The following is a 20,004-nucleotide window of genomic DNA, read 5'->3' on the forward strand; positions in this document are numbered from 1 at the left end:
GTCACTTTTTTTACCCACATAACTTAACTAAATATGGTAAAACCCATCCCCGTTGCTTCATTTTTGCATAGCCAACTCTACATTGAAGAGACCCATTAAGGTCGAAACGGCTGTATGTGGTGGGTTTTCTGGGTATGCACCTTAACCTTGGCTGTGCTCAAAGCTGTGACCATGCAGCAAGCTCAAGCCTATTGGGAACCATGCTAAAAATGGTTTTGAAGCAAAAGGTAGCACTGTGTGCTCATTTGCATGTCATTTCCCAGAATACCTTGCTGCAGTGGAAATGCTGTGTGCTCGGTGATAATGGTGAAAGGCGGGGTTGCAGACCTGTCTAAGACATGCAAATGAGCCTACAGTAATAATCCATTTGCTATATGCTTTGCTGTGGAGGGTTTTTGTCACTTTTTTTACCCACCATAACTTAACTAAATATATATATATAAATAGTTAGTTAGTAACTGATTCAGCACAGGCTAAGGCCTGGGACATAGAGGAGCAAACAGCGCTGAGCCGCGCTCCTGCTCTGCCTCGCCTGCTCCAAAATGGGGCTTTTCCCTATCCTTGCATGCGAGGCAGTGAGCGCGCTCTGGGGGCGGGGTGGGGGCGGGGCGGAGGCGTGTCAGGAGGCGGGGCGGGAGGCGGGGCTAGTACCCCGCTCCTATTGGATGGGAGCGGTCACATGACCCCTCCTCCGCTTCCCCGAGCGGCAAATTTCAAAACTGCCTGTCTCGGGAAAGTTTCTCAGCCTCCGCATGCATCAGCGCGCATGCGGAGGGAGAAACTATAGCCGCGCTGATGACAGATGCAGGGGCTTTGTGCATCTGCTCAGCGCGGCTCAGCCCGCCTCAGCGAGCTTAAAACCACTATGTCCCAGGCCTAAGACAAATACTTCAGGTACTGTAAATAGATAGTTGAAACTAAATTGTATCCAGGGTGAGCGTTAAGAGAAAGGGGACTAGTGTAGACATTGGTGCCATTGTGATGTTAAAAGAAGTCTACAATGTCAAACAAAAATGACAAACTGACATGAGCAAACGTCGGGCAATGTTTGATGCTGATGGGAAATCGCCAACGGAATGAGGATCCACTGAGCATGTATCTGCAAGAAGTGCAGGAAAGGCAACAACAGTAGCATGGTTTGGGGCAGTGTCAAACGTTTTCGAGTAACTGGCAATTGGGTTGATATGCAGCTTCGACTGAGCCACTGATTGAGTCACCTGTGCTGAAGCTGGGATAGCCTTAAAACCTGACCTGTTCAGGCGTCTTGAGGACTGGAGTTGAGAAACACTGGAGTAATCCAAGCACGATAAGAACTTATCATAATGATATAAGGTTTAAATGCGAGGTATGTATTGTTCCTAGCATGACGGTGTCCGCTGCATTAAATGTATCTTCATCAGGACAGATTCCGCCTGGAGCGAGTACGAAGAGTATGAATACATTATAACAGATTGTCACTAACAGACACATTAGTCACGCAGCCGCTTTCCCCAAGATTGCAAGCTCTCCGAGGCAGAGATTCACTGCACCTCTCCTGTTCCATTTTATACAGTACTATATAGCGAACAAATGATTTCTGAAACGAGACCGGAGGGAATATTCCAGCAACAGAAACCACTGAGCAGTGAGTTTGCATTACTGCTGCCTGGAAGTACTGCGAGGAAAAGCAAGAGAATTATTCTTACCTACCCGTGATTAAAGGGCACCCATCGCTTCCACTGCACTCCCGTGTGATGCAGTGCAGCTGTCAAGCTCTTTACAGACTCTTATGTATGGTGTCTGAGGACAAAACCTCCACATTATGTCCTCGATTGCCCTGTTCTTGTGTCTTAACGCGCGCAGGCGGCTACGGTGTGTATTGTCTGGGAGGAGAATAGGCTACGTCTGTTTCCAAATGTCAGGAACATGCTGTTTCTAATCTAAGCAGCACTTTAGGGGGCCAGGTACAGATGCAGAGAAGGGGCAGGAATGCAAAAAAAAAAAAATTGCTTGAAATGTTGCTGGTGTTTTATCAACACAATTTACTAAACATTTTGCAGTTTGCAGAAGAATATTTGTTCTGCTCCACTCTGTACTAATCCTAATTGCATGCTAATGAGATCCGGAGAATCTTCCCAATGCTTCAGTTAAGAGCAAATTGTAGTAAATATAGATACGTTTTCTGCTTGGTGACATAGGAGTTTGGATACGTTTTGCTATTTACAAAGTGGGTTTATGCCAAGGGTGGGCAACGCCAGTCTTCAAGGGCCACCAACAGGTCAGGTTTTCAGGATATCCCTGCTTCAGCACAGGTGGCTCAATGAGTGGCTCAGTCAATGACTGTTGGCCACGCCTGACTTCTAGGTTGTTTTAGCGTCCCACGCAGTGTCAGATTTCCAATTAGGCCCGGGCCTAAGGCGACAAAATTTTGGGGCGGCAAAAATGTCCGCCCCATTTGCATTTGCAGCACGCATGCGCACGAGTGGTCGGCAAGTGCCGATCACGTATGAGCGTTCGGTAAGTGCTCATCACGCATGCGCAGTCAGCTCTTACTGTTCGCACATATACGCAGTTGGCGCTTGCGGCTGCGCATGCGTGACCTTCGTCCCGGTTTTTGTAGGGATATATATGGTCACCCTATGCATTGATTGTGTGATTGTGCATGTATGATGCATGGGTGTGTGTGTGATGTATGGAAGTATGTGCGAAGCATGCATTGTGTGTGTGTGTGTGAATGATGCATGGAATTATGTTTGTGTGATGCGTGTGTGTGTGTGTGTATGATGCGTGCGCGTGTGTGTGTATGATGCATGGATATGTGTGTGTGTGTGTGTCAGTATGATGCGTGTGTGTGTGTGTATCATGCATGCATGGATGTGTCTGTGTGTGTGTGTGTATGTTTGTGTGAAGCATGCATCGATGTGTGTGTATGATGCTTGTGTGTGTGTTAGTATGATGCTTGGAGGTATGTTTGTGTGATGCATGCATGGATGTGTGTATGATGTGTGTGTTTGTGTATGATGCATGGATGTGTGTGTGTGTGTGTGTGTGTGTGTGTCAGTATGATGCGTGTGTGTGTGTATGATGCATGGATGTGTGTGTGTGTGTGTATATATGTGTGTGTGTGTATATATATATATATATGTGTGTGTGTGTATGTATATGTATATATGGTTGACAAATCACCAAAAAATCTACTCGCCACACAAAAAAATCTACTCGCCACCTAGTACCAAACGTGTGCTGCTTGGGCCAATATTTACTCGCCCGGGGGTTAGATCCACTCGCCCGGGGCGAGCAAATGTATAGGTTTGTCGAACACTGTATATATATATATATATATATATATATATATATATATATATATATATATATAGTGTGTGTACATACATCCTATATACAGTACACACACACACACTCCATGCATCATACATAGACACACATCAACACTATTGGGGTTGTCCACAGCACTCAGGTGTTGAAAAGAAGACATTTTATTTGAGCCCTTAAAATAGAAAAATTAAAACAGCCGTGCAACATCTAAGGCTGCCATGGCCCCTTGACAAAACACAGACACCAGGTTCATGTGTCTGTGTACTGTGCGTGTCTGTGTATGGTGCATGTATCATGTATCGTGTGTGTATGGTGCGTGTGTCTGTGTATGTGTTTAGTGTGTGTATGGTGCATGCGTCTGTATGGTGCATGCATCATGTCTGTGTATGGTGCATGTATCATGTATCGTGTGTGCATGTGCGTGCGTCTGTCTTCAGTGTGTGGGCCGCCTGATTCCTGGGCCGGTTGGTTGGGCTTACCCCCTGGGCCAAAATTTGCTACCCAGCCCGATATCGACTACTTGTTGGTCCAGTAAAAGGTATCATCCCCTCCACTCCCTCTGCCTCCTTTGTTACTACACGGAATATACAGACATCCTAATCGTGTGGGTCTTGTGCTGAAACAGAGAAGGGAATTAAGGATGTGTTAACCCTGTCACTGTGCAGTGTGCTGTTGGCCCTTCTGGCAGTGAAAGGGCTGAGCCCGAGCTGCCAGCCTCCTGCAGACTCTACATGTGTATATAGAGACGCTGCTGCGAATCTGTCTTGTCAGACCCGCGGGCTGCAGCGAGCTGTGCAATGCATGCAGCTACTCATTCATTTCTAATGCGCTCGCAGAACCTTGCAAATGCCGTCTTCGCACACTGATTAACTCCTTCAGTGCCGGAGGCGCCAGCAACACAAGGCATTGCAGTCTATTGTGGCACTGAAGATGTTGATCTCAGCACCAGTGCCATTTAAAGCAATAAGGCTCTTAAACTGCGGCCAAACGCGGCCCCCGCAAAGGGCCCTTGGATGGTCTTCTAATTTCATTGCAGTTGCCTGGGCAGCTAAGTGCAACTTTGTTCACAATAAAACTCACTTGTAAGCTAATGTACATATACTGTATATGGTACAGCTGTTAAAAATGATTATACTGCAACATTTTGCAAGCATTCAAAGTATTTGAAAGCAGCAGTCCAAGCTGCCGGTTTTTTTTTAAACATTTTATTTTGTTCCCCCTTTAATATGTGCATCAATACAATCCACAGAAAAAGTAATTAGCTAAGTTGCAGATCGATCCATTCTCCTGTGATCGATTCGACTCGGGGGTTCACTAAATGACTGCAGAGGGGTATTCTGCAGTCAGTGTGACTTTGTAAATGGTTGTTATAGAAACAAAAAGGCTTGTTACATTATAATACATAAAAAATGTCATTCAGAGTTGTTTTAAAAAAAAATGTTAGAAGTATTTTCTCAGAGTACAGGACTGATTTATTTAAAAAAAGAAACACATGTAGGATATTGCTTGATCTGTAGCTTTAATGTCTCCTAAATTATTTTACTATTCTCTTCTGGCCCTTCTAATCCTAATTTAAAGCATTCTCCGTGCTGATTTAACCCCTTACAGTGTGCACTCTTCCTGTGCCCTGGATTGTAAACTCTTCAGACACAGATTACCTTCTCACTATACTTTCATGTCACTGTTTTATCTTAATGGTTGTGTATGTTTTGCAATGAGTTGTAATAATCTCCTCTGGCAAAAAAAAGGGTTGAAGAATTAAAATCATTGGAGTATTTATTTCTCAGTTCTGTCGGTTTCCAGATTGCATGGTGGGGTTTTATTTCTCTCTCTCTCTCGCCATGTGACCGACGGTAACCACCATGCAATGTTTAAGCAGATTGCTGGAGTCTGTAGACTCGGGGTCTGTGTATAAGACAACTATAATGTTGCTTTAGTGTGCTTTAGGCTGCGGTCCCAGTGCGTTCTACGTGTGCACAAGCACCGACCCCCAGTCTATCCGGGCCCAGTACATGCGTCGGCGTATTTAGCAGCCGCGCTGTACTGCAATTTTCTCACATACAATTTCTTTGTATGTGGAACTTGCAACGGAGGCGTGGCCACGCCCCCGCGTGAGGTCATGGCCAAGCCCCTGCAAACCCCCCCCCTCCACCCCCACGCCCCCTCCCGTTGCAAACTCACCTTCTCTCTCAGGACCGCAATTTGCAGTGAAGAGCAGTGCACGCGCCGCGCCCCCCCCCCCCCCCCCGCCGCGCGCGCACTACAGAATGCACTGGGACCGCAGCCTAAGGGTCTATGATGGGGGCGAGCAGCTCCTGACCTTAAGGGCCACCAGCAGGTCAGGTATGCAGGAGATCCCTGCATCAGACAGAGCTACGTACCTGACTCCTCCACCCCTGAAGAAGTGTGGGTAACCACGCAAAATGTACGTAGGGTTTTAGTGCGCCCCGACGGTCGCGTCGACGTGGGAGGCGGCTACCTCTGAGAAGCACTCAAGATCGGGTTGTATGGCAGTGTTTTTTTACACATATACGCTCCATAATGCATCAATAAGATTGGCTAATACTATTCTATCTACTTACTACTAAGCTGTATGGCTACATGTTCCACTCTACATATATTATATATGATGCGCCACATATTTGAGATCATTTGGACATAAAAGCTCTATACACAGCATCAGCCAGCATTGACTATTACGGGCTTAGTACATGCTGCATGCGGCTACTTTAAGGGATTCATCAAAGCCCTCCGATGAAGGCTGATATATAGGGGGACTATCACACTGTATCATACACCGCTGCTGACATAATCTAATGTTCAACTGTTTCGTGGGCGCTCCTATATGGCATGTTTCTCTATATATTAATCATGGCATTTTTTTCTCAATACATGACATGAGTGAGAGGTCTATGAGTTCTTGTTGCCACAATATAGTACTGCATTAACATTATAATTGACAATAACATGTGTTAGTAGTAAGAGCCGAGCTAATGCTGACATCTGCTCCAATCCAGGAGTCTCTGGGGCTCCGAATGAGGGAGTGATAACTCAATCTCCCCCAAGCTAGGAGATTTTGTTGTGAGCATAGTGATATGTATACATACAGTTAGGTCTGGAAATAATTGGACAATGATACAAGTTTTTGTTATTTCGGCTGTTTACCAAAATAAATTCAAGTTACAGTTTAATAATGAATATGGGCTTAAAGTGCAGTCTATAAGCTTTAATTTGAGGGTATTCACATCCAAATTGGAGGAAGGGTTTAGGAATTACATCTCTTTAATATGTATCCACCTCTTTTTCAAGGGACCAAAAGTAATTGGACAATTGATCAAAAGCTGTTTCATGGACAGATGTGGGCTATTCCTTCATTATTTCATCATCAATTAAGCAGGTAAAAGGTCTGGAGTTGATTCCAGGTGTGGCATTCACATTTGAACCCACAGCATGCGGTCAAAGGAGCTCTCAATGCAAGTGAAACAGGGCATCCTTAGGCTGCAAAAAAAAAAAAAATCCATCAGAGAGATAGCAGGAACATTAGGAGTGACCAAATCAACAGTTTGGTACATTCTGAGAAAAAAAGAACGCACTGGTGAGCTTTGCAACACAAAAAGGTCTGGACGTCCATAGAAGACAACAATGGTGGATGATCGTAGGATCCTTTCCATGGTAAAGAAAATCCCCTTCACAATATCCAGCCAAGTGAAGAACACTCTCCAGGAGGTAGGCATATCATTATCCAAGTCTACCATAAAGAGAAGACTTCACGAGAGCAAATACAGAGGGTTCACCACAAGGTGCAAACCATTCATAAGCCTCAAGAATAGAAAGGCCAGATTAGACTTTGCCAAACAATATCTAAAAAAGCCAGCCCAGTTCTGGAACAGCATTCTTTGGACAGATGAAACTAAGATCAACCTGTACCAGAATGATGGGAAGAAAAAAGTATGGAGAAGGCTTGGAACGGCTCATGATCCGAAGCATACCACTTCATCTGTAAAACACGGTGGAGGCAGTGTGATGGCATGGGCATGCATGGCTTACAATGGCACTGGGTCACTAGTGTTTATTGATGATGTGACAGAAGACAGAAGTAGCCGGATGAATTCTGAAGTGTATAGGGATATATTGTCCGCTCAGATTCAGCCAAATTCGGCGAAGTTGATTGGACGGCGCTTCACTTTACAGATGGACAATGACCCAAAACATACTACAAAAGCAACCCAGGAGTTTTTTAAGGCAAAGAAGTGGAATATTCTGCAATGGCTGAGTCAATCACCTGATCTCAACCTGATAGAGCATGCATTTCACTTGCTGAAGACAAAACTTAAGGCAGAAAGACCCACGAACAAACAACAACTGAAGACAGCTGCAGTAAAGGCCTGCCAAAGCATCACAAAGGAGGAAAACCAGCGTTTGGTGATGTCCATGCGTTCCAGACTTCAAGCAGTCATTGCCTGCAAAGGATTATCGACAAAGTATTAAAAATGAACATTTTATTTATGATTGTGTTAATTTGTCCAATTACATTTGAGCCCCTGAAATAAGGGGACTGTGTATGAAAATGGTTGCAATTCCTAAACGTTTCATACGATATTTTTGTTCAACCCCTTGAATTAAAGCTGAAAGTCTGCACTTCTATTGCATCTCGGTTGTTTAATTTCAAATCCATTGTGGTGGCGTACAAAGCCAAAATTATGAAAATTGTATCAGTGTCCAATTATTTTCGAACCTAACTGTATATGTGACCTACTTTGGCTAACACAGTCCACATACTGTGGCCACTTAGAGGTTATTACTATAGCTATATAGGTATCACTTAATACGTTGTCAGATACACAATGGAGATAGTATATTTCTGGACATATCCATTCACAATTGGAAGTGGATGTTCATATCTTCATTAAAATATATTACTTGTTCATGGAATATTTGAGCTACCTCTCTATGGGGATTTTTAATCCACTGTAAATATTTTCACTTACGTCGTCGTTCATGTTTAAATAACAGTTGTATTTCATAATTAGTGGGAGGCTAATAAACACCATATATTATGCATGGTGTTTATCAAACTTAATGGTTATTTCCTCCTTTAAGAATAAGAGTATCTACATTCTTATGACTACTATGTCATCTTCAATTACTTTCATATATACCTCGAGTGCAAGATGGGGGATCTAGTGTGATTGTCTTATCTCACACACTGTGTTGTTTCTATATTTAATATATCCCTTTGTACCGGGCTATCTGGTAACTTACCTCAACATAGCGGTTAGGCTGAGCGGACGGTCAAAGACAGTAGAGTTATCCCTGCATCAGCACAGAGGGCTCAATCAGTGCCTCAGTTAGTGACTGTTGGCCACCCCTGGCTTAGTGGTTGTGTTAGCGTCCCATGTACATACTTTGGTAAAAAGCATAAGCATTGCGCTTGTATCGAATTTACATTTGAACGAATACACGCAATCATACCTTTAATTTAACGGGAAAAATCTATCAGAGACTCTCACTGCCGCCACCAGTCTAAATTGTTTCAAAACTAAAGCTATCTCACATTGTAATCTGGTCTGTCACTGTAATACACGCCTATAACATATTGTGATATGATCACTGTCCCTGTACAGGCTGGAGTGTTGCAGATAGTATGCTTTCCAGCCAACAGGGAGTAAATTCCCCCTAGAGAAGCTAGTTCAGCTGCAGCTAATCAGGCTGGACTCCTGAATCAACTGAAGTTTTAAAAGTCAGGAAGTGACTACACACAGGAAGACTGCTTTTCCTCAGAGAAGGGGGGGAGAGAGACAAAGGTCTCCCCCAGCAAGGTGAAGCTGGAGGATACAGTCCCCTAGGCTCACTGGACGGTGGTTGCGGAGCCTGCTGGGACTGCCTGGGTTTGAATCCCAGGAAGAAGAGTGAAGGATGAGAGACCGCACTGAGGCAGGGATGTCGTATCCATAACCTTGTAACTACAGAGGAGGGATTCTCTGAACTCTCGCAGGGTCCAGAGGGAATTACCTGGAACCCTAACAATTACAGATAAGAGACTTTCTTATTGAACGTTGCATATGATAGGGCATGTTTTGGGGCTGGCAACCAGCTTAGCTGGCGGCTCGGTGAGAAATGGCCAGAGTCGTATAGTTGGTCTCCTAAGAGGAGTAGGCGTTTATTTTATGATATCTTTTGACTTAAAGGGCCAGTAGGCGGTTATTTTATAAATCAACCCTGTAAATAAACCCTGTGTAGAGAAATATAATGTTTCCGGCCTTATTCTGGGACGAAAAGATAATATATTGTGATGCCCACATCACATTGCAGTATCTTTAACTGTGCATGCAATGTCTAGTATATAATGTATAATCCTGGTCACTTAATGTAACCATGTATTATTTGTCATCATAACTCTATGCCCAGGACATACTTGAAAACGAGAGGTAAATTTCAATGTATTACTTCCTGGTAAAACATTTTATAAATAAAATAAATACATTGTTGCCAGTAATGTATGGGGCTAATCTAATGCATCAGAGAATAATGAACCACTACTACCATATCCAAGGTTGTGGCCAAAAAAATATAGGATATCCCTGCTTCAGCACAGGTGGCTCAATCAAAGACTGAGCCACTGATTGAGCCACCTATGCTGAAACACAGTCTTTAAGGAGTGGTATTGCCCACCCCTGGTTTTTGGATCCTATTTGCCAAAGTCTTCCGACTGCAGAACCAGGTAACTCCGAATAACGATAAAAAGAATGACCTACACCGACGCAGAATTTCAAGCACCCAGTTGTAATAAAACGCAGCGGATAACTCCTTTAACACATTAACACAAGATGAATATGAACCAGGTTTGATCCATAGTTGCCTTGACACACAAGGTTCTATTTCTCAAAGTGTTGCGACTGCACAATTGGTGCACAACTAAAAAAAACAACACCACATTGATAAAACAAATCAGTGAAATCAAAAAGAGGTTTCCCTTCGGTTAATCTGGTGCTGTTTTTTTGGCATTGGTTTTTGCCCCAGATTTGCAGCTAGGTGGATCATCATAATTATTTTTTTTAAGTAAATACACACCTCCACTTAAGGGGACATCAGAATACATTGCAGTCCGTTTGAGAACAACTATAATTAAATACAATTATTTTGTTACACAAGAGACAAACAGAAAAAGCCACAGTTCTAATAATACATGGCTGCATGAAATAAACAAAGGCTATATATTGTTTGCCGATATTTCACGGGCAGTCAGAGATATGATTATGGGCATATGTAACATTTATAGACAGGATTAAAATTGTGTTAGAAGAGGTAGGCTAAGCCTGCAATGTGTTCGAAGAGGCCCTGCCACAAAGAGCTTACAGTCTATAAGCAGGGTAAGCTGAAACATTGGGCACAGGGGAATGAGAGGGCTGGTGAGTTTCAGACTGCAATAGAGCAGCTGCAACATTAACAAACGGCGACACCCTTTGGCTGCCGCTTTTGGGGCGACTCGGGATTCTTGCGTAGAAATGACAAAGCAGCATAGCAGCGCACAGTATCTCAGGTCAGGCATGCTGGAGGGAGGATGGGGGGGGGGGGATAATCATGGACTGCAGGTGGTATTTGAAGTGGCTCTTGTCCTCATGCTGTTAACCCCTTCCACGCTGGCTTAGTGGACAGGGGCAGGGAAGGCATATTGGGGAGCCTCCGTTAGGGAGGTGCCTTTGGGGCGACAGGTGTTATGGCCCCGAGATCCTTTTGTAGAACTACATAGCCCACATCACTTCGATTCTGAAAATGTTCGGCTTGGCGCTGCATGAAATAGAAGAAGTGCCACGTCACACGAGTTTCATACATGTGACATGTACCACTAGCCAGAAAGCGAAAAGGAATAATGGTCACACATAACATTCGCTACTAAAATCACACGGTGACACATGCAGAGTAAGACAGGGGCAAACATTGCGGACACATTGTTGCTAGGAGGCGCAGAATTAGTTCTTAGTCTTTTATCTGTCACTTTCACTGTGTGACTTTGTCACTTGGACATTATAGTGCTTGATGACAGGGACTGTTGAGAGGTGAACTAACAAAGTCTCCTAATATTACGTTGAACAAGAGCTTTGACGGGAACTCTGATTCACTGGAGGCTTTCTCTGGGCTCTGGCTGCGTCTCTTGCTTCTAACACATTTGCCTTGTCTTTTATTGCAGATCTACGCAGGATGACCGCTGGTTTCATGGGCATGGCGGTGGCCATCATTCTCTTCGGATGGGTTATCGGAGTGCTGGGGTGCTGCTGGGACAGGGGACTCATGCAGTATGTTGCGGGGCTTCTCTTCCTCATGGGAGGTAAGGCAGCTTGATATCCCTAAATTGAGTGTGTGGGCAGATGAGTTGCAGATCATTAAACCACAAGCTTAGCTTTCTCAAAGATTGTATCAGTGCTTCACGCTGAGCCTTCATCATCATAATAATAATAATAATAATATTTCTTGTATAACACTTATAGTGTATGCAGCGCTGTATGTAGAATTTAGCAGGCACAGTAAGTCCCTGCACCAAAGAGCTTACACTCTAATTTTGAGTACCTGCAGCACAGTGAGATAAAGGGACTTACTGTTGCCCAAGGTCACCAGGAGAGCAAAAGCTCTGGGCACACTATCACATCTATGAATACCTTTCTTCTTGGTCCATTAATCACAACCTATAATTAATCTACACTGTTCAGGCCCAATGCAGCTACAGTTCAAGCTTTGGCTGTGATGCACCGGTAGAGCCGATAACTACTGTTCTAGCATCTTTGCTGTTGCTTGCACATTTATCAATGCTTTCCTCCTATATCTTGATGAACACACCACTGACTAAACCTGGAACTATAGAAACAAATCAGAAGACAGCACAGATATGATAAGGAGGCTGTTGTAGGTACCAATTTATTTCCAGCCTGTCATCACTCCCTTTCATTCTACCATGTTCAAATGTGAGCTGAGACCACCAAGGTTTAATTACTAGTAATGTTGCTCTGGGGAAGCAGTAGTATTCAGATCTTAAGGGTCTTGCCAACACCACTATCAAAAGACAGGGGTGCCCAATGCTACATCCGATTGACAAAACAAATATGGTAATAAGTATAAATTTTAAATACTTCAATAATAATAATAATAATTACTTGGTTATTTAGTTAAACCCTTTTGGCCAAAGCGTCGTAAGCCTGCATACCAAACGTCAAGGTATAGCCAAAAATGCAGGCCCTACACTATCACACAGGATGTCTCAACATCTAATGAAAGCATAGGCTATCAAACACTAGTAAGTGTTGTATTTGTGATACTTATTGTAAATTACCCCTTTCAGTACAAATAATCCTTCAATCCATTGTTTCCATTGGGTTAAGATCACAACCCATTATCAATGGGAATTAACTAGAGATAGGCAAAGAATTTTGGCGGATTTGGACCCGCGGCAGATCGGTCGGTTCCTTTGGTACACAGATTTCAGTGGATCAATCTCAAAAAGGGCGATTCACGTTTTGCAGAATTTTTATTAATACGAATACGTGGATTCTGCAACCCGGGGACGGATTTGTAGAATCCAATCCGTGGATGCAGTGATCCGTGGATGCAGATTCTTAAGACTCCGCCAGCAGATTGCTGAATCCGCGGTTTGGATTCTACAAATCCGTCCCATGGTTGTATGCAATGGCAGTTTTTGATGAATCCGCGCGGATTAAAACCGACCAAATCCGTTTCTGGATTTTACACCGCAAAACAGATTTTTTTGGGGGGGGGGGGGGGGAATGCAAGAAAATCCAGGAAACGGATTTCGGTCAATTCGATCATATCTAGAATTAACGCCGAAATAGGTGTGACACCTTAGTTCAAGTTTCACTTCTACTTTCCTGTGGCTATTGGTAAATCCCTCCATCTCATGTGCCTGAGGTACCAAAATTAGATTGCATGCTGTTTGGAACAATTTGTATTAATTCTGCCATGTGCAACACTGTTAATAATTTGAAAGTCTAACAAACTTTAGGGGTTCTGCCATCATGTTCTGTGCATTAAAAGGCTCTTCTCTTTCCCCTGCAGGTACTTTCTGTATCATTTCACTGTGCACCTGTGTAGCAGGCATCAACTTTGAGCTGTCCCGCTACCCTCGCTACCTGTACGGGCTGCCTGATGACATCAGCCATGGCTACGGGTGGTCCATGTTCTGTGCCTGGGGGGGCCTGGGCCTGACTTTAATCTCCGGCTTCTTCTGCACGTTGGCCCCCTCCGTGCAGCCAGTCCTGAGGACCAACTGCCCCAAATCCAGGCCCGAGAACGGGACAGTGTGCTAATAACGTACTCAAAGAGCCCATCAAAAGAGAGATGAACCACTTTATCCAGGAACTGATCCTGGGGCTATGAAAATCTCCCCCTCACCCACCTCATTCATTCCAACGTGGCTACATAGGGATGCCACATAGGGAGTGATGTTGGTACTTGACACTCTATGGTAGCTAAAACATAGAAGTGATATCTTTATACTGGGAGAGGAATTGCCATATCATGGGCTGTATATAACCTACTGGTCAATGTTTTTGTTTTCTCTGCTGGGAGACGATAGCCTCATATCACCGGTGTCCACATTAACTCAAACAACAAAAAACAAACTGTTTCCATGAACTCCTATCATATCCATCCTTTCAGCCAGAACAATTACTTTCATGTCCATACTTCTCCCCCCGTCCACACAAAAAGGGACGGACAGGTCTTTTTTTCTGACCTTGAAAAGTGTGGCTTGTTGCATCAGTCCCTAGAAGATGCCCAATATTAAGATACCGGTTAGCTAAATCAGCACACAAGGTTCCTGTGCACCCCACACCCAAGAAAAAGCAAGAAGGATTAGGGTATCACGGGGGACCGCAAAATTTGTTTCCTTATAAGTCAGTTTTCCACAATGTTTTTTCTCTCTTTCCACCTCCCCCCCCCATGGAAGAGTTACTTTTATCCCTGAAATTCTCCTCCCTATTAAGTGGAGGCGTGAAAAACACTGGGGAAAGATCGTCATTAACAAGGATAACAATGAAATCTATGAATAAACAGGAGAGCAGGGATAAACTGATCCGATAGTCCGCTTGTCTATCTGTGGAGTTTTGTTTCTCAGCTGCCTTAGTTCAGGCCTCACGAGAAGGCCCCACACCCAGGCCTCACATGCAGGCCTCACGTGCAGGCCCAACGCGAAGGCACACGCAGGCCTCACGTGCAGGCCTCACGCGCAGGCCCCACGCAGGCCTCACGCGCAGGCCTCACGCGCAGGCCCCATGACACAGGCTGGACTGCCAATGGAGATGGCCTCATGAAAAAAAAAAAACTGTGATCTTTGTGTGCACCAGTACCTTTGCATTATTAGAACTCTGATTTTTAGGAATTAAAAAGGCCCAGCTCCTTGGTGTTGTTGGATTATCGGTAAACAAGCTGTACATGTCACTTGGACTAATGAAGGGAGCAGGAAAGAGGGTTGGTAATGATATAAAAAAAAATTGGGTTTGCAGGCCAGGGGAATTAAAAATGGCAGACATGATGGGAAGAAACCACAGCCTTTGTTTTCATAGAAAACCAATATGCTTGCTCTGTTCGAGTAGGTTACAGAAATGTGCCTATCTTATGTCCATCATTTGTCTGAAATGCCCATCTATCCATTACAATTGCCTTTAGGGGATTCACTCATAAAATACCTTTATATTATTAGGGCCTGCCTATCAACAGAAACATCATTTGGGGGTCAGATCCACAAGGATTAAAGTCAAAGCAACTGTATACTATAAGGAACAGAGAGGGCTATGTATGATTTGCCATTATCATTCAATCTGTCATTTTACAATGAGTGTCTAATAAAAGCACCTTCATCAAGGTACTCCCTCCATTTGTGCCCAATTTATGTTGTTTGACACGCAGTCTGATTTATAGTCTGAAGTGGGGCTAATCCAGTCGGTCTAATTTAGACGTCTGCCTCAAAATATTGTTGTCCCATATGATGTAGGTGTAAAGCAGGGAATAGTTAATTACTGCCGTTCTGCATGGGGTTAACATATTGTGCTTGATATATATTGAGTGCTATTTATCAAAGTCAATTTGGCATTACATCGATGCTGAGAGAGGGGCATTTTTGCTCAGCCTGTGTTGGGAGCTAGTTCAATAAAGATCGAAGCAGACGTTTGGTCCATTTCCGGTCAAAGATTCCCGGGCCGGAACAGAGGCTTGGGGCTTTATTTAATTAGCTTCAATGTCAATGCAGCAAACTATTTTGCTCTGTGTCATTCGGGGAGCGGCTGAATGAAGATTATGGGGAAGCATCAAACTCTGCATCCCTGTCCGCCATTTTTTTTTTACCCCCCTCTTAGAGATAAATATTTCCACCAGGTCTGAAATGGAGTAACACGCTTCTGACTAATGATCTGCATCAAATAGAAGAAACGTAAGTGACAAATTGTTTACACTCGCCGCTGCTACAAAGACGTGAGCCCCTACTCACTATGCTGTCAGGCTGCTTTCTCCTGTGATCATTGAAATCTTCTCCTTGACAAGGAGAAAAACAACCTATTGAATAAAGGCCTTAAGATTCAATGGGGACTGTTTGCTAAAGTGTCCCGACTACAAAACTAGAACCAGAGAAGAAGAAAAACAGCACCAGAGTTATCAAAGAAAAGGATTCCTATTAAATGCAAGTGGGGGTTCTCCTTTGATAAATCTGGTGCCGTTCTTTTGCCCGGCCTCGCTCTCCCTCCCCGTTTTGCCGCCGGTAGACTTTAAGAAATGATCCCCTCAATCTCTCCGGTACTTGATTTCTTTTCCCGGAGATCTGAGATGGCGAAGACGCGCCTGACCGACGCACGGGAACCGGACCAAACAAGACTATCATGGAATGTCCTCAATTTATAACAATTCTACGGGGAAAAACAAGTGTCATTTCTAATCCTATGTTTTCATTTCAGTGTCCGATTCATTCCCATTTCATGTACCAGTGACCCTTTTCTCGAGCCCCTTTAAAAAGGTTAGTGGGCAAAGCCGGACTGCCCGACACTTTGCCGTGACGGTAGCGCCCTGACCACCAGCGGTTAACTTATTAAAACACACAGTTTAGCGCTATCGCTCGTTAACCTCCCCCCACTGGCAACAGTGGCAAACAAGAGGTTAATCCGGCAGAAAATGGACAACCCCGCAAACCGTATATTTTTTCTTACTGTTAATTGCGCGTTCCCGGTATTGTTAGGAAGCTAAGCATCGTTATCCCTTGAACCCATTAAACTTTGAGTGAAAATGTGCCTCTAAAGCAAGGGGTGGCCGGCTCCAGTCCTCAAGAGCCACCGAAAGGTCAGGTTGTAAGGATATCCCTGCTTCAGCACAGGTGGCTCAATCGGTGACCCAGTCTTGACTGTGCCACCTGTGCTGAAGCAGCGGTCGCCTTAATAGCTGACCTGTTGGGGCCTCTTGAGGACTGGTGTTGGACACTCCTGCTCTAAAGTGAACCAGGTGCTACAAGAACCAGCCCGATTGTAATATGAGCATGGATGCTCAGAACATCTCCGGGATGATGGGGTTAGAAGAGGGATGTGGTTGGCCAATGAAGATACACAGGTTATGTTGCTCAATTTCCCTTCTGTGTTGCCCAAAGAGATTGCAGTGAACCGCTTTACAAACCCAGTTACATTCGGTCAATTCAATGACCCATACACCGGGATTCACTAAGCTCCGCTAAGGGGAATGGGAAATCGATCTGATGTTAACTGGCATCAACTTGTATGGCAAGTAATGCTGAATCAGAGCTTGTTTAAAACCGCCCATAGCCCCCTCCTAATAATTTCCCCTGTGACCTGTTTTGCCTGCATTGCCTTCTTAGTTTCATGTGGGTCCAGCTGTGCGAGTGTTTTTTTGTATACAGATGTCTGTACAAATGTAAACACAAAAACAAAAAATCAATATATAAAACTAAATATAGGACGAGGAAAAAAACCCAGCGTGAAACTCCTCATCCCAGACTTTACACCAGCCAGACACCTCAGATGTGGGAGGGTAACCCACCTCCTGCGGCGTGTTATCATGGGTTGTGGTCACATAGGAGCTTGAGGGTGTCCAGAAACTGTGTGATAATAACATCCTGTATGTATGGTCATGGATTAAGGGGTTATATGGACATTAAAGATGCAGCCATCGGTACCCATTTGACCATTTATTATATTGAAATACCAGAGATTCATGTCATGATTGGGAATAGCCCCTAGTAAGATATTGAATACAGTTCATTCCCTTATTGTATTCCGGGTGAAAGAGGGGAGGGCTAGGGGGTTAATTTGACCCCTTCACTGCTGGAACAAAGTGCTCCATATAACCACAATCGATATATAGTACCTTCCTGATATAAATGGCAATAAGGTAACCCAACATGAGCACAACGTATTAACTGGCCGTCATTTTGGTCTGTCCCCTGGTTGGCAGCTACCGTATTTTCCCAAAAGGCTATTTTTTCCATAAAGAAGACCTCAGCCTGAGAGACATGGTGGAAACCATCCCTCCAAGTAACTACAAGTCAGCCCTGTGGTAATGATCCAGTCCTGCTTGTGTATTCCCATCTGCTGGTCTCTCAGCAGCTTTTGTGTAACAGAGTAAGAGCTAAAGAAATCCCGGCCTAGACCAATGTCCCACTGCTGAACTGGAGCTCATTGGCAGGTATGGGGACCATCCTTCATGAGGAGTGAAACAGAGGCTGAAAAGTACAAACTGGGCAGATTTCTGTTTTAATGTCAACGAAGCCATTTGTTTTATTTTTTAGGTCGCAACAAACTCCCAGCACATGTGATCTGATCTGCTTCTTCTGTTTCCTTCTTCCAAAACGCTATTTTCTGCAGTGTGAGAATAGCTGCACTTGGGAGACAATTCTTTTAGCCATGGATAACTCCACAATGTAACAAGAGAATTTAAACAGGATGGTGGTGCTAAAAACAGCAGAAAAAAATACTTCTTTATGATTACGAGATATGGAACATTTGTTTTTTATTTTCTATGATGGAGAGCTGCTCTAACCTAGTGGTTTCCAACCTTGTTTTGGTTAAGGACCCTACTGTATGTGAAATTCTGCGGAACCTTCTCTAATAATGCGTCTGAGATCAGATGCATTGTAAAGAGCCCAAACCCTCTCTAATAGCGCGTCTGAGATCAGGTGCATTGTAAGGAACCCCAACCCTCTCTAATAGCGCGTCTGAGATCAGATGCATTGTAAGGAACCCCAACCCTCTCAAATAGCGCGTCTGAGATCAGATGCATTGTAAATTCTTCTGTACTTGGTGCAATTTTCAAATGACCTGAAAATGTCAGGGAACCCTTTAGGGAGACCCGGGGAACCCTGGTTGAAAAACACAGCTCTAACCCTTTTGCTGATTTGCACTGCACTGCTGACCCCCGTGGCAGTGAAGGGGTTAATGGAGCTTGCATCGCAGCCCCTTATACATATCTAATGTCTAGGGGTCCACTTACATGCCATTAATAAATCTGTAGTGTCAATGAAACTGCACAATAGCAGGACGCACAAACAATTCTACCCTAGTCTGGGGGAATCTCTGGCTGCATCTTTAGAGGCTGATCCGCATTATTCCCAGCGGGGAAATTGTCTGGTAAATAATTAAACAATGTGTTCATGAAGAATACAAATGATTAAACTTGTCAGTTGTGGAATGTAAACTGATTAAAAAAAAAAAAATCTCAATAAAATATGTTGTGTGTCTCTGCGCTCTTTCTTGGTGTATTGGAAACGGGAAGAGAGCCGCCATCTAACACACCGATCCCACCTGGTAACATTAATACAGTCATTATGGGAAGGGCTGTGTTCAAGGAGTGTTGTGAATCAACAGTAACAAAGGCAGATATGTCAACTCTCACCGATTTTCTTAGGAGTCTCGCTGATTTTTTTTTTTCATATTTGAGGTCTCGTACATGTCAACGGAGTGTCACTTATAAAAAATGTGTACTTTTCCATTTTAAAGGTTATATTGAAATGACATGTTTGGGTTCAGAACCACCAAATCTTACGGGTATTGGGTCTTTGGAAGTTGACATCTCGACAAAGATTTTATGAACAATAAGGCCTCGGCCAGGGGGGTGCTGAGCGGGCGGGCGCGCTCACGCTGGCCGTGACGAAACACATTGCGGCAATGTGTGTGGCCAGCGTGAGCGAGCGCCCGCGCCGCTCGGCGCTCAGAGTAAGCAAATTTGAATTTGCTGCTCGCAAGCGCGTCACGTGAGCGGTTCACCCAATGAGGGCGAACCAGCTCCGTGACGTTGCGGCCGCGCCCCCAGGCGAGCGCGCGCCTAGCCGGCCACGAATCGGCCGGCCGAGCCCGGCGCAGCGCAGGAGTGCCAGCGCGTCTGTTCCCTGCTTGTCCGCAGCCTTAACCTCTCTCCCTCATTGGTCTATCATTATTCATTAGCTTCTTTGCTGACTGATGGGCCGGGAATGCGTTGGTTTGCTAGTATTAGCGGTAAATTGCAGATCACCAAGTTGGTTGTAATATTAACATCATAATATTATGTTTTATTCAGAGCATTATTGCTATGCCAGAGATAGATCAGAGATGTTCGGAGCACCATGTTGAGACATACAGGCACTCCCAGTGAGAGCATTGCAGTGATAGGATTTGTTATTTACTGGAAATGGATATGAATTGGAAACTTAAAATTCTGCAT

At 44.2% G+C, this 20,004-nt stretch overlaps 1 protein-coding gene across 3 annotated transcripts in view; it reads left to right on the forward strand.

The window, feature by feature from the left end:
- TMEM178B (transmembrane protein 178B) overlaps positions 1-15,193 on the forward strand; it is a 172,458-nt gene extending 157,265 nt beyond the window's left edge. For all 3 annotated transcript variants that reach the window (XM_075602628.1, XM_075602630.1, XM_075602629.1), the window contains 2 exons: positions 11,501-11,638; positions 13,375-15,193. In XM_075602628.1, coding sequence (XP_075458743.1) covers positions 11,501-11,638; positions 13,375-13,625 — 389 coding nt within the window. In that variant the 3' untranslated portion in view covers positions 13,626-15,193. The remainder of the gene's footprint in view (positions 1-11,500; positions 11,639-13,374) is intronic.
- The last annotated feature ends 4,811 nt before the right edge of the window (positions 15,194-20,004 follow it).

This window comes from Ascaphus truei, chromosome 5 (genome assembly GCF_040206685.1).
Source record: "Ascaphus truei isolate aAscTru1 chromosome 5, aAscTru1.hap1, whole genome shotgun sequence".
In the NCBI taxonomy this organism is placed as follows: domain Eukaryota; kingdom Metazoa; phylum Chordata; class Amphibia; order Anura; family Ascaphidae; genus Ascaphus; species Ascaphus truei.